The sequence below is a fragment of the Candoia aspera genome, chromosome 6 (genome assembly GCF_035149785.1).
Source record: "Candoia aspera isolate rCanAsp1 chromosome 6, rCanAsp1.hap2, whole genome shotgun sequence".
NCBI classification, from domain to species: domain Eukaryota; kingdom Metazoa; phylum Chordata; class Lepidosauria; order Squamata; family Boidae; genus Candoia; species Candoia aspera.
Window position 1 is genome coordinate 15249142 of NC_086158.1, and position 15590 is coordinate 15264731.

Below are 15590 nucleotides of genomic sequence, written 5' to 3' on the forward strand. Positions count from 1 at the left end.
CTTTCTGTTCACTTCCGGAAATTGCCTATTAGCTACTTGAAAGCTATTAGAAACCTTCAGAACAAGAAGATTGAAAAGTCTTCATTGGGTGAGTTTATCTTCAACTCTGAACAAAAGAAAAATTAAGTACAAGCTTAAAAACTTAAAGAATTTGAAATAAACAGCAAAAACCAAATAAGTTTTTGATCTAAGAAAGTTATAAATAGATTAAGGGTCCAGATAAATTTGGAATATTGACTTTTACTATAAGATTTTAGAATTAACTATTAAAAAATAGACAACTTCTCATGGGAAACAGACCTATTTTGGCTATCCTGGTTATTGCAAGTCATTACAAAAGATAAGTGATGGTTTTAGAAACTGGACACTAGAGGAGACTAAAGATGTTAAGCAGAAGAAAAAAAAATACACACCTGATGTTAGTTAATACCGGGACTTACAAAATGACACAAAACCTTATAACATCGGAAACATTAAAGGAGATTTTTGAAGAATGGAGCCAGAAGTTAGTAACTACAATATCAACACTGTCAATAATGATGTCTGTTTCTATGGATAGACTATGTCTAAAAGATGTTAATGAAGGAATGACAGATGTGGAGCAACTTTTATTTGACAAGATAGAGAAAGTACAGAATGTGGAACTACAAATGACAGGGCAAGAGAATGATTTGGAAAAGGATGCTTTACTGGATATACAAAAGAAACTGGCTGAAGTTTTAAAAATTAAAAGGGAAATACAAATGATAAAACAACAGAATGACATGGAAAATGTTTTCTTATTGGGTCTACAAAAGAGGCTTGTTAAAGCCTTGAAGAAAGCTGTGTGATGGGATAAGGAAGAATTGAAGAGAAATCAAATCCCATAACAATATTTGATTGAATTAAAGATTAAGACTTAGAAGTGAAAGGAAGGAATATGAAGTTGGTTTATTTTATGAAGGTTAAAATAAGTTTTTTTTTTCTTTGCAAAGTTCTGGCAACCCTTTATGAACTTTTTGCTGACCCCAGGATTGATGTTTTATGCATTTGCTTATAGATAAGGAATGGGATGTGGGATGAAGAGGTTTAACCTTATAGGGAGTAAAGAGTTATTAAATTTGTTTATACTTGTAGTGATGAAGGATAGAAGTCACTTCTATATATTTCTTTCCTTTTTCTTTATTATATTCTTTCTTTTCTTTTTCTTCTTTCTTTTTCTTTTTTTCTGCACTTTCTATTCTTTCTTTCCATTCTCTTTCTAAAAGTTTAGTTTGTGTTAGTTTTTACTACTGTAATTAAAATTCCTAATAAAAATTATATTTTAAAAAAAGCAAACATATTTGTCAACGTACACATTCCTGAGGTAGATATATCTGATTAAAATCACATTCACCAATACCTGGAATATCTGTGCAGTGTTTTCTTTTATAACCTTTCTGTTAGGTTCCAGGGAACTGTTGATTTAAGAAACAGCAAGGAATTTATGACTCTAACACCTTTTATTTTGTAGTCCTTTCTTGCTTTGATTTTAACTGAGAAGAGGCTACAAAGAAAGGGCAAAGGAACGTGGAATGCCTTCTATCAGATTTTGATTCTGTTTTTTCCAGTCTCATTTTTGTATTTCGCTTACCTTGTGTGACCATATGCTTTTTCTTGGAGAGATTCTAAAGTTAATTTACTAATATTCCCATCCAAATTAAATTGTGCATCCTATCTTACTGAACTCTGAACCCTCTGAAGTGAATATCATGTTTATGTAAAATAAATACTACAGATATTTTATAGGTCAGTTTCCCTTCCTTTTAAATTGTGTCTTTCAGATAACCAACAGGAAATTGAGAAAGTAATTCTCCTACCTCGTTTCAGATTGACATTTAGACAGCTGCTGGGGTCAGTGAAGGTCCCTGGCAATTGGTTTAAGATTTCTAGCAGGCTCAGCTCATGGGAAATCATTTTATAAAGGGGTGTATCTATCAAACAAGATCTCCTACATCCAGTTTCTGGTGCCTTATAACCTGTAGTGCTAACATTCTGTTTTCCCAGCTAACCAGCTAGTTTAATGTGGATTGCAGCCACCTTCTAGTGGTTTCCACCTGAATATCTTTTGCAGAACCAATTGGGACATTCCGTAGCATCCAAGTCCTCAGTCCAAGCAACTTTTTTCAGATCACATTAGCTGTTATACTTCCTAGAATACCAATGTTTGACCAATGCTAGAATGGGAAGTCTAGGAATTGTGATCCCACCAGAATGAGTGAATGCCAGATTGTCTCTTATTTCCTTGCAGTGGTTTTGTTTTGTTTTGTTTTGTTTTGTTTTGTTTTGTTTTGTTTTGTTTTGTTTTGTTTTGTTTTGTTTTGTTTTGTTTTGTTTTGTTTTGTTTTGTTTTGTTTTGTTTTGTTTTGTTTCAAGCTGCTAAATTGCAGACGCACACACATGCATGCAATCATGTGTTCATTACAACAGCATCACTCTATGGACCTGCTGAAGTTGTGAACTAGCTGGAGTTATTTCAAGCTCCCAGAAAACATTCTATAGGGGCTGCAACTGTTGGACATACTGAGACACTCAGTGACTTGTAGCTCAGAATCCAGACTGCATCTGTTGAAGAGAACTGTGATTTAAATTGCTGCAAAAGTGTTTCCTCTAATAATTTGTTTTTGATAACACACAATGAGAAATCTTCTGAATATGAATCCATGGAACCAAAACTAGTTCTGCAAACAGTTGTAGTATCCATGCTGAAGAATTTGCATGGATGTTTACTTCTGTTTCTCTTGCAGTTCATTCCATGCCTTCCTTTTAAACCCATCCAGCTTTTTAGAAACAGTATATAGTGTAATTCCAGTGGGTCTATAACATTTTTGAATGGAAATATGAATGCTCTTCTCCATAACTCATTAGTTTTCCAAGGAGAGCAGCTTTTATTCATTTGATCCACAAGTATCCGTGGTGGGACAATGTCCTCATCTTGATGTTGTTAAGGCTTTTATGGATGCTACAGATTTGATACACCCTCTTTTGTAGGGATATGCATAAAGAGCTGTACCATATTCTAGATACACACAGATACATGTTGATTAAAATTGGTTACATACCATCAAATCAGTGTCAATTCTTAGCAGCCACCTTCTCCAAGACAGATACATACACACGTCTTTAAATTGAACCTTCTTTGTCCTTCTTCTGCCATAAGTCTATAGCTGAAACTGTTCAGCCTCAGATGGAGCCTTCAATGAACCCACCTTTGCAAGGAGGCAGTGACGATGCCCCAGAAGCTTCAAGAATGAAAGGAGTAGGCAGACCCAAGAAATTTGCCAGATTCAGCATCTACAGACAGCTCCATCGACATGCCTTGCATCACGCCGACAGCGTGAGCAGTGTAGACAGTGATTCATGTGAGTGATTTCTTTACTTATTTATTGTATTTCTATGCTATCTTTCAGGGTCAAAACCCTTCCAAGACAGTTCTCAAGAATTTGGGCAACAGGGTGGTATAAAAATAGATAGATGCATGCATATTCAGATAAAATCAATTAATTAAGTTTCTCCATGAAACAGGGAAAACTTTGGCAACAGGAAGGTAGGTAGGTAGGTCGATTGATCAAGTCATTAAGATTCTCCATGAAATATTGAGAACTTTGGCAAAAGGGTAGTATAAGAAATACATAAATAAATATGCTAATGAAATCAGTTTATTAAAATTCTAAACCTAAAGTAGCAGTATGGACAACATTTAGATTATTTCATCTACTGTATGACCAACTCAAGGGAGCAAACATGCTGTCTCCTCTTTCCTTCATTTTATCTTCACAAGAACCATACAATGAGGCTGGGATTGATGGAGTGGCTCCAGGCCAGTGAGATTCATGATCTAGTGGAAATTTGGACTGGGTCTCCTCATTCCTAAGACCAACTATTACTGCACTGGTCTCCAGGATATATAAAGTAGGGGTGTGCCAGTCTTCCAAAATATTTTATATTTTGATATAATATGATATAAATTTAATAAATAAATATTTTTTAAAAGATGCTTCAGAGTGTATGAGAGCATGAACATAGCTCCTGTTCACACTTCTTTCTTAGAGTGATCACTTAACTGTTGGTAGTGATCATTGTAAGATGGAAGAATCAGAAAGAAAATAGGAGAAAGCTCTTTGCCATGGGGCATTAACACATGTTGTAGGCTTTTTTTAAGGTAAAAATATATACAAATTTAAAAAAGAAAAAGGCCCCTAATCTACTGAATAGCATCCCATTTCTGTGCTTTGAGGTTGCACTCTTCTTAATGATTGGTATTAATTTAAAGAACATGAAACGTTTGCACAGTGGTAATTGAGGTTACTGTTAATAGCAAGTTCCAAAAAATTGTTTTGTGTTTGATTGTTTGAAACAGGTAAAGGCTCAGTCCGCAGTTTGAAGACAGGTGTTGGAGAGCTTCTTGGTGAAACTAGATTCTGGCACGGAAAAGATTATTGCAACTTTGTGTTTAAAGACTGGGTTCAGCTGGACAAACCCTTTGCTGGTAAGCACCCCTGTGAGTTAGAATCATATCTGAATGGTCAGTGAGGGTCAGTGAGTTTGTGGAATGTTTTCATTTGGAGAAAATGAGTTTGCGGCAAATAAGAATACTTGCTGGCTGAGGGCAAAGGCCTAGGTGGTTGGATGCCTTGCTTCCCATAATAGCCAACCAGGAGTAGCTTGATGGTTCTTTGGTACTTGACATTTTGTTTTCTTGTTGTTTCCACTTTTAGATTTCATTGATCGCTACACCATGCCAAGGATGCCATGGCACGACATTGCCTCTGTAGTGCATGGCAAAGCTGCACGGGATGTAGCTCGGCATTTCATTCAGCGTTGGAACTTCACAAAGGTAGGTTTCTTTTGACTAAGGAGATGAATGTGCGTAAATATCTCCTTGTAGTTTCTCAAGTTAACTGCTGAGGCATATGTTGGGATCTTCTGAGTGTCCCTAGTCTGTGAGCAAGCAAAATGAAGTGGAAAGACAGGAAAACGATTGAACCAATTCAGAAGGCAGGTGGGGGGAATCACAGCCACCTCGAGTCACGTAAAAGTGAGATGGGAGGTTATATAAATTGAATGAATGAATGAATGTTTTTAATGCTATTCTACATGCAAGGAAACACTTCTGCAAATAAATAGGGACAACTAGAAATTAGCTGCTCTCATTATTATTTATTTTTGTTAGTAACTGATTCATGGAGAGTTGTGTTTACACAGAGACACATTCAAAAGTGCCGCACAAAATGTAGTCTAAACTGGCAAGTTCCATTCTATCGTATGATTCAACTGCCTGTGTAAAGTTAGAATATGTTTGTCCGTGAGCACAAAATGAAGTGCAGGACAGAGAATTCCGTTTTCTTATTTCTATAAGCCAAATGTTTACTCTTCTTAGCTATAATTTACAATAGCCTTGAACCTATTTTGACCAGTTTGAAGAAGCCACCAAAAAGTTCATTAGAAATTCTAGTAGTTAGTGCAAAAGTTCTTCCTGAGCATATTTGCAAGACCTTTTATACAGAAGGAACACGTACATGTTTAATTTGTGTGGCTTACGCTATCTAAGAATTTAGTTTATACTGGTACAAAATTTCAGACAGAGTTAAATCAATGCTTAGTCAACTAATATGATCATCAAGTTGTCAGAAATGACACCTCTCCCATGTTAAAAATCTGATAAATGCCCTGGCATTGAAACTTCACAGAACTGATTTAAAAAGTTTACTATAAAATTATAACTGGTTATTTATCAAATGCAGTTTAAAATTTGAACAGTATTTGATTAAATGAAATGTGAAAAAATTGATTTTTTTCCTCTGAAACATCCAGAATTTAAACATTCAAGTTCAGATTTTGTGAATTAAAATGGTGATCTGTTTGCAAACATATTGGGGGCAAAGTTTGTTATTTAATAACAAAAATTAAAAATAATGTATACATTCATCTCTGCCTTTGTTATGTTTTCCATACTGATAGGTTGCTATCTTGCTCTTTTTTACCAAATTCAAAAGTTGCTCTGCTATTCTCAGTCATTATCAAGAAAGGTCCCTAATGTACAATTCAGAATTACGCAATGCAATCCAATCCTATGCATCTTTGCTCAGATTATATCTAACGTAGAATACTCTGCCTCATCCCCCCAATGTGCATTGGACTGGAATCTACAGATGCAGTCCTATGATTGCTGAGACAATGGAATGGCTTGTTGAATAAGAATGGAATTACAGGTAGTCCTCATTTACTGACTGCCTCACTTAGTGACCATTCAGTTACGATGGTAATGAAAAAGTAACTTTATGACCAATCCTCACATTTACAACCTTTGCAAATCTGTAAAGCAAAAGAAAGCTGAAGTAAGATCATAAGCACAGTCACATTCACTTAGTGACCACTTCACTTAACAACCAAGCTTGCCAGTCCCAATTGCGGTTGCTAAATGAGGACTAGCTGTGTTCAGTTCCTTGCTTCAGAAATAGTGCAACAACTGTTCCATCTCTTTTGAATTAGAAAATCTGAATTTTAGAAAAGAGTGTGGAGAGCCGAACAGATTAAGAAGCACTAGGAATCCGAAGAATCCCAACTTTCCCTCTGCCCCCTTAACCTGCTGGAAAGCAGCTGGTGGGGCTTCCAAATGAAGAAGAAAGTTATCATGCCGAGAGATGAGAACATTCTACCTGTAGGATATGTGTTAAATCTGAACTTTTGCAAGTCTGACAATATATTTTTTCTGTTTCCTTTTTTTTTTCCGGGGGGGGGCGTTCTTTTTCCAAGATCATGAAATCCAAATACAGGTCCCTTTCCTACCCTTTCTTATTGCCGAAATCTCAGCGAACAGCTGACGAGTTGAACTATCAAGTCCCGGAGGCTGTGCACGCCAAAGTGCAGGTAGGAGACCTGTGATATTGATAAAATGAATAACTGCTCCCTAACTGGCAGGTTAATCATTAGGTTCCTTCTGTCATTATGAGAAGCCTTCTAAAACGACTCTGAAATTGAACTTGCTCTAAACCATAGATTAAATGCCACTTTTCTTTTATGAGACACCACTATATCCCTGATGCATCTGGAGATGCTGTGGAAGAGATCCGCAGCCTTTTATTTTATTTTTCTTATCCACTGGAAAAATCTATATAAAACTTTCCATTTTTCAAAACAGTGACAAAACCACCCTAAGGATATTTACTCAGAAGTAAAACCCCTGAGTGTTCAGCGGGATATACTCCTCGGTAAATGGGTTTAGCATTACAGTATCTATATTACCTGTCCGTTGAGCAGAGGAGAGCATCTCCGTAAGTATAATTGTAGCTGTGTATGTTTCAAAGTACTACCTAAGTTGACTGTCCTTACGACTGAATTTTGTGACCGTGGTGTGTTCGTTTTGGGGTTTTTCTTCTTCTTTTTTCTTTTTTTAACCACGTTGTAATTTATGGAACTAAACAGACAATTTTGGTATTTGGGATAGACACTTTAGGAGTTCTTAAGTAATCCCCAACTTCGTATCTCCCAAGAACTTTACCAATGGCTTCACTTTAAGAATTGGGATGATACAAGCCTGTCACCAGCTAGGGGAGCACTTTAGAATATCATGAATCTGTGGCGTTCTGCTAGGGTGAAACTAAGGCCACCACTGTGTTGCCCGAAAAATAGGAATTGCTAAAGTTGTTTCATGAACCACAGACTCCTCCCAATAATTTTGTGGGCTGTGTTTTCAAGGATCTTATCCTCTTTAAATTGCATTAGTTTCACTTCTAATTGTTCTGAGCAGTGCAGTCTTCTGGAAATTGCCAAGAAAAGACATTTCAAAGTTACACGGCTAAACTAGGCTTCTATTTGCCATTTCCATTTCATTAAAATCTCTTTTAGACAATGAAGCAGGAAAATCTGTTTAGGAGTCTTAAATCAGGAAGAATGGGAATGAGATAAAGAGAAGATAGATACCTTCCCTGGGAAAGCTCTGCACGTTTCCCAATTATTTGCAAGATTGAGAGTTGCAATCCAATATTGTCTGAAGAATGCTAGATTGGGAAAGCTGTTTCTTGTTCCACGGGAAATAAATTCCTAGGAGTTGGAATGACTTGTCCAAACACAATTCGTTGGTGAGAAAAAGTTTCAAAGGGGGGACCGGGGATGTGAATTGATTGTTCCCTTGAAATGCTGTGAGATTGAAAATTATCTGTCTTCCTTGGCTTTATGACCTGCTGGCCTTTGTTTTTGCAAGTCAAGTTCCCTAGCTAGATAAAATTTATTTTCAAGTGGAGAACCATCATCTCAAAGCAAAAAAATGTTTATCAAACACTTTTAAAAGTGAAAAATGATGGATAGAAACTTTGCTGGAACAAAGGAAGATTTGTTTTGTTCGTTGTAGTCATGGACAGTCGCAGCAATTTGAACGTAGTTTTCAAACTGAGCATGACTCCTAATGATTTCATGTAGTTTTCTTGGTTATGGTATAATGAAAGTAATTTGCCACCGCCACCTTCTGGATTATTATTTTTTTAAATTTCTCAGTCTAAGTAGTCCTGCTATTCCCTAAAGGTGCCACATTTTTGATCAGCTAGGAGGCAGCAGTAGCCACTAAAATGAAGGTCTTTGTTTCTTTCTCCCCGAGCAGATCCTCAAGGTAGCTAACAAAAGTTTAGTAGGTTCTTTCTTTTGGACCTGGTGATGGATCCATTCTGTATGGCCCTCACCTTGCCTGGCTTCAGACCAGCTTTAAAAACCTGATAGTTTCCCCAGGAATGGGGCTCTCTGGTTTGGATGGGCCCCTTTTTAGCAGGGGGGGGTGAAATGGGGATATGTTGTATCTTTTGTGGCTTCCCTCCACATATCAGGGTATTGCTTGTTGTTTTTTTCTTAACTGTGCTTTTAATTTATGAAGGCACCCAAAGTCATTTGGGAGTTGGGCACCTTAGAAATGAAATGAAATAATAAATAAATCAGCATTGTCAAGCCCTATTGGGCCACAACTTCTTATCACTTGTAGTCAGTGTATGTGGGGAATGTCAGGTTGGTGAAAGCTTCCCTTGTAGTTAGACTAGTTATCATGGTGCAGGAAAACTGAGTTGAAATTTAAATAATATTTTAACTAGTATTGAACTCTTGGTGACTTCATGGAAGTGTCTGTGTAGTTTACTTTGCAACAGTATACAAGGGCTTTGCCATTGGCTTCTGCTTTTTTCAAATTTCCCACCTTCTAAGCATCTCCCAGAGAAGTACTAACCTGCTTAGATCAGCCAAGGTTGACTAAATACTGTCATCTAGGCAGTTTTATCAAAATGTGCACGTACCTTCAGGAAATAAAGCCAGACTGCTCACTTGAGGGAATGATATTAAAGGCAAAACTGAAATACTTTGGCCACATAATGAGAAGACAGGACACCCTGGAGAAGATGCTGATGCTAGGGAGAGTGGAGGGCAAAAGGAAGAGGGGCCGACCAAGGGCAAGGTGGACGGATGATATTCTAGAGGTGACGGACTCATCCCTGGGGGAGCTGGGGGTGTTGACGACCGACAGGAAGCTCTGGTGTGGGCTGGTCCACGAAATCACGAAGAGTCGGAAGCGACTGAATGAACAAACAACAACAAAGAGAGAGAATGAGCACATCCACCTCAATAGTGGAGCCATCTAGACACATCTCTGGTTCCCTGGGACCCCCAGGACTGGTAGCATAACCAGGTATTGGTATGTATTATGGTATGTATATATGGTATTCCCAGTAGTAACATATGGCTGCGAGAGCTGGACCATAAGGAAGGCTGAGAGAAGGAAGATCGATGCTTTTGAACTGTGGTGTTGGAGGAAAATTCTGAGAGTGCCTCGGACTGCAAGAAGATCAAACCAGCCCATACTCCAGGAAATAAAACCAGACTGCTCACTGGAGGGAATGTTATTAAAGGCAAAACTGAAATACTTTGGCCACATAATGAGAAGACAGGACACCCTGGAGAAGATGCTGATGAGAGTGGAGGGCAAAAGGAAGAGGGGCCGACCAAGGGCAAGGTGGATGGATGATATTCTAGAGGTGACGGACTTGTCCCTGGGGGAGCTGGGGGTGTTAATGACCGACAGGAAGCTCTGGTGTGGGCTGGTCCACGAAATCACGAAGAGTCGGAAGCGACTGAACGAACAAACAACAAAAAGGACCATTGAACCCAATCTGCTCCGCAGCACAAGAGTGTAAATTAAAGTAGATCCTATAGACAGCTCCTGCTCATACACATCCAATGAGGGAGGACTTATCACCTTGCTTTGTCATAGATTGCGTTGTGAAGATGTTCTTAGAAATCTGCTTTCCTCCATTTTAAGTCCACTATTCCATGTCCTATATTCTGATGACTTGTAGGAGATGACATACGTAGTTCTTTTCAGACAAGGGAAAGGAAATGCTTTGTCACAGCAAATGCTTTGTTGCATTAACTATGGCAATAGGGGTAGCAGCTGTTTTGGTTTTTTTCTACTGCTTTTCTTAGAAAAAAGATCTTATGCTGATAGGAATGCCTCCGCCCTCCCCACCCCTGTTGCCTCCTAGAATGAAGCTAGTGGAAGTCTGGGATTATTGCCTGATATTCCCTTAGTTACTGTCTGTTTGGGAAATGGATAGAGGTCAGCAACAGAGTTCACCTCCATCTCACCTTGCCAATTATTGTAGGTTCAATGTCCAACATCTTCAGGCAAGGCTGGAAAACAGCTGCAGTCAATCAGTGACTGGGTTCACATCTCACTCAGTGCCATAGTTTCCTTAATGATAAACCCCAAGTGGGGGCTTCACACGTCATGCTAAGCCAACAAAAAATAACATTATAACTTGCCATCAGAAGCTGATTATTAGGAGTTAGGGCTGACAGAGCTGGACAATTGCATCTAATTTGGTTTTATGTTAAAACTGGCGGTTATAAAATGAAAACTCCTTGTATGTGAATACCTGAGAAATATTTTTTTTTAAAAGCTGATGTTTTCTCTTCTAGGTGCTCCGCTCTGCTGCTGACTGGTCTGCTGGTATTAAGTACCATGAAGAATCGATTCATTCCGCTTATGTGGGCGTGATAGAAAACAGCAAGCACTACATCTATATAGAGGCAAGCAGTTGTAACGTGTGGAGATCTGGCACAGTGTAGTGAAAGTAGCAGGAGGCTCTATTTATAGTTATCATACAGGTTGAAATTGTTCAGTGCCATAAATAAAGTGCTGCTTTTGAATACATTTGCATAAGTAGGAATATTTTTGTGATTAGAGGTAGCTGCCTTAGAAGGCCAGGTGAGTAGTCCCCTGGAGTTGGATGGAATCCCTGGGCCATTTGACCATCACATATCTATCTGTTGTTTTCTGCAGGAACCAGGCAAATAGTGCCGTAAATGAGGCTTTCCCAACCTGCCTGTCCTCCAGTTGTGTGAACTTCAATTCCCAGAATTCTCAGTAATGGTCACACTAGCTGAGGAATCCTGGGAGTTGAAGTCCACATAACTGGAAGGTATCCAATTTGGAGAAGGCTGCCATAAATTTACCCCAGCAGTTTATAGCAGTCTGTGCTCGCCTTGAAAGTGCAGGATGAGTCACAATTCATTATTTCCTTCATGCGGGCAGAAATGCCAACATTCTATCATCAGTGTGCATTATCAATGCATTACCATAAAGAAACAATTGTTCATCACGTGTTAAAATTTTGTGTTTGATGTGAAGTATCAGGTAGGTCAATTCTTTGAGTAAAATCTAAAGGTACTCAAAGTCTTGTTAAATATCAATGAGAAGCATAAATTAAACATTCCTGAGTTTACAGAGCTCCAATAATTTCAGAGGGATTTGTTTATCTTATTCAATATTGATTGATTGATTGATTTACAATATTTATAGTCTGGCCCAATTTGCAAAGACTTTGGGTGGCTAACAAAGGAACAACATGATAACCTAAAGAACATACATAATCAAAACAAACAAAGCAAATAATTATGTAAATGAAAATCACTGTGATGGCAATCCATAATCAACCAGAATCAGAGGCCCACTGGAACAATGTAGATTTTAATTCTTTAAAATTCACAGCGTGAGAAGAATATTGCAGAGAGTGGTGTCCATCACTGAGAAGACCTGTTGCTCTATCTGTGTCCCATGCAGCTCTTGAGAAGAGGGGTCTCTCAACAAATTTTCTTTCCTCCAAGAATTGCAGAAATATTAATCTGTCTGCTAAGTAACCCTTCTGCATAGCTGAGGATTCTGGGATTCATTCCAAGGTGCATTCTTTGGTTAAATAGTACAGGTAGTCCTTGCTTAACAACCACAATTGGGAGCCAAATTTCGGTCACTAAGCAATGTGGTCGTTCAGCAAATCTGACCCGATTTACAACCATTTTTGTAGTCATTAAGTGAACCACATTGTCATTAAATGAACCATGTGGTCATTAAGTGAATCACACAGTTTCCTGTTGATTTTGCTTGCCAGAAGCCAGCTGGGAAGGTCAAAAATGCAGTCATATGACTGCGGGACACTGCAACGATTGTAAATGCGAACTGGCTGTGTCAGTTGTATGTGTGGGGACTGGTCGCAAGTTGGGTTTTGCACTGTCATAAGTCCGAACTGTCACTAAACAAATGGTCGTTAAGTGAGGACGACTTGTATGCCAGCCAGAGCTGCTAGGCTTTCCACAACTTTGTGCTCTTCAGAAGTGTTGGGAATATAATCCCCAGAATTCTCAAGCAGCATGGCCAACAGGAATTCTGGGAGTTTTTTCCCAGCGCACCTAGAGTACAGCAGGTTGGAGGGCTAGTCCATGTAGATGGAATGCGCTGGGATTGTGGGCTCAGGTAGTAACTGGAAGAGAAGGTTGTTAATTATAGATTCCACTTTAGAAAAACTGATCTGCTCTGATTTCTTCTCATCAGACTTCAGAAGATAGTCATGCAGATTATCCCAAAGCCCCTACTTTAGAAACAGTCACCTAGCCAAATATTGTACATTAGAGTAACTCACTTTTATTGATAGCACAATTATTTGCAACTCCTTTCTGTTTTCGTTTCCTACACTGTAGAACCAGTTCTTTATTAGCTGCGCCGATGACAAAGTTGTGTCGAACCGAATCGGTGATGCCATTGCACGCAGAATTCTCAAAGCCCACAGGTAATCTGGCTGCAGAAAACTGGTTTTTGCAACTGTTTTTGCAATGGGAAAATATGCTTTCTAACTGATGCTGGGATGATTACTTCAGCTTAGACTTTTCTAGCAATCTAGGGGAGGCAAAAAAAAGCCCCCAAAGATAGATAATCTTCAAGGGTTGGCAAGACTTGCTGGAATGAGAGGGGTTTGCAATCAAAGGTGAGATAGTCTCAGTTTTCTTTTTTCTGAAAAACAAAAATAAGCTTTACTGTAACTTCAAGCAGTAACTTAACAGTCCTCAGTACTGCACTGATTCTTTTGTACTTTAAATAACATGATCCCTCATTGCTCTAAGGGATGTTTAAGGGAAAAATATTGCTCCCTTTTGCAGTGATGGGGGGGAAGAGGCCACGTTCAGCCAGACTATTATTACAGTATAATTTCTAACCCTATTCTTGAAATGAATCAAACAATAAATGTACATCAATGGCACATGGCCAAGGTGGTTGCGGTGTAGATTTCTGTCTTTGTGTATGTGTCTTTATCTCAAGGTTACTGCGGCTCTTCAACAACATGGGCCCATTGTCCAAGGCGGATTTGTCCCATCCACATTGTAAGTCTGGATTTATAGGCAGAATGTAGCCTGTGAAACACATGTGCCAAATAGCGCATTGCACCTGCTGACTTTGATGTTGCCAGATATTATCATAATTTTCCTCTGTCAAGTTGCTGGAGGAGAACTGTGATTTGTTTGGGGTTCTTTGCACTTCTCTTTGCTTAATAATTTAAGGCAGTGGTGTGTGAAATGTTGGTGGTTCCTGAATGGAAAGTGGCTGTCTTTTAAGTAAAGGAAATAAAAGCTCTTGGCATGATGGAGTGTTCTGAGGATAGATTGGAAGATCATTGTAGCATCGCTTGGCCTGGGTGATAAAGGACATTTACAGTTGTCTGGCATTTCTAAAAGGAAGGCTTGTATTTCAAGGAGTGCTGCCATTAACCATTGACTACTTTTGTGTAAAATGAGAGACATGTAGCTGTGGATTGTCTCTGAACTGTGAGACTGTTATAGGAGCTTTGGATTTAACAGCTTCCTTGTGTAACCTTTTCAGCTCCTTCCAAGGCTGGCTTTATCTCTGCTTTTTGAACATCCTTTTGCTGCTGCTGCTTTTTTATGCTTTTCTTCCTAGGCTGCTGTTTTTCAGTTAATTTATGATGGTGCTCATAGCAAGCGTGTGTATATGTTATTTTCTGAAGTCCTAAGGCCCAAACCAGGCTATAAATAAATTACTGATGGCACAACTGTTTAAATCACAAATGGGATAGTAGTGAATTATTTACATCTGGTCAAGAGCAAGCCTTCCTACGTTCAGGAAGATTTGCTTGGAGATATGTGTGGCTAGGGTGGCATTCTTATTACGCGCAGCCAAATTTTGCAGTTTTTTTTTTTAATTATTCCAGCCCTAAGAACAAAAGATGTACTGTGCTGACTCAGGCCTAAGTCATATCCGGTCCAGGAACCTTTTTTCTCACAGTGGCCACAAACTCCTTCCAGGAAGGCCACAAAAATAAAATCCTCTCACAGTGGTAATGCTGACTGTATGCTTGAAACCTCCTAGGACGTTGCAGACCCATTGCAGATCCAATCCAATCCGCTCCTACAGCAGTTTGAGCAACCTAGCAATCAGCTGATCCTCTCACTGTGGATTTCTGTCATGCTCCCTCTCCTTCCATTTCTGCAGTTGGTTCATTTTATGTCTTCGGAAAGGGGAACTTCTGTCTGCAGAAATCTGTGACAGATTTCTGAAGAAGGGAGTGTGCTTCATTCCAGACCTGTGGTTATTGGAGGGGATGCCTGACACAACCTGATTCCCATCTTCAGGGGCATTGGCAGGGCAGGAGGAATAGGTAAAGAGATCAAAATGCAGGATTGCCATGCCAGGAGGTTTTCAGTTATCTTTCTTTTACTTTTGGGATAGGGAATAAAGGCATTTTTGGTTTGGTTTTGGGCAAACTGACAGGGCAGTTCTAGGCCAATAGCTGAATACTGATTAGCTGCAAAAGCTGTAATGGTATGTGGGAAAGACCTTGGGAGACTGGGCAAAAAGGCACTGCCAAGGGAACGTCAGATAAGAGATAGTATAGCCCGCAGCTGGATTCAGGTTATAATGGGGGAGGGGAGGATTGTACTTTCAGACTTGCAAGATTGATGTCGGCCTCAAGGAGTAAACCAGATAGGAATCACAACAGATGGGCTAATTCTACTTTATTGTAAAGCTACATTGACAGAATCTTGGAAGTCTGAAGGTACAATCCTCTCCCCTTCCATCTCCTTTACAGCCCAAGAAACTAGGGAGGGTCTCTTCTGAGCCTCTTGCCCCACCAACTATCCAGCTGCAGGCTAAGCTGTCTCTTATCTGACTGTTCCCTTGGCAGTGTCTCTTTGCCCAGTCTCCCAAGGTCTTTCCCACATACCATTACAAAGCTCTGCTCTAATTGACTGTT

The 15590-nt window shown here is 39.2% G+C and overlaps 1 protein-coding gene across 1 annotated transcript in view; it reads left to right on the forward strand.

The window, feature by feature from the left end:
• Positions 1-15590, forward strand: part of PLD1 (phospholipase D1) — a 138578-nt gene that overhangs the window by 92387 nt on the left and 30601 nt on the right. Inside the window, exons 15-20 of the mRNA XM_063306443.1 lie at positions 3179-3380; positions 4379-4507; positions 4737-4855; positions 6775-6888; positions 10969-11079; positions 13024-13112. Of these exons, the coding sequence (XP_063162513.1) occupies positions 3179-3380; positions 4379-4507; positions 4737-4855; positions 6775-6888; positions 10969-11079; positions 13024-13112 (764 nt within the window). The remainder of the gene's footprint in view (positions 1-3178; positions 3381-4378; positions 4508-4736; positions 4856-6774; positions 6889-10968; positions 11080-13023; positions 13113-15590) is intronic.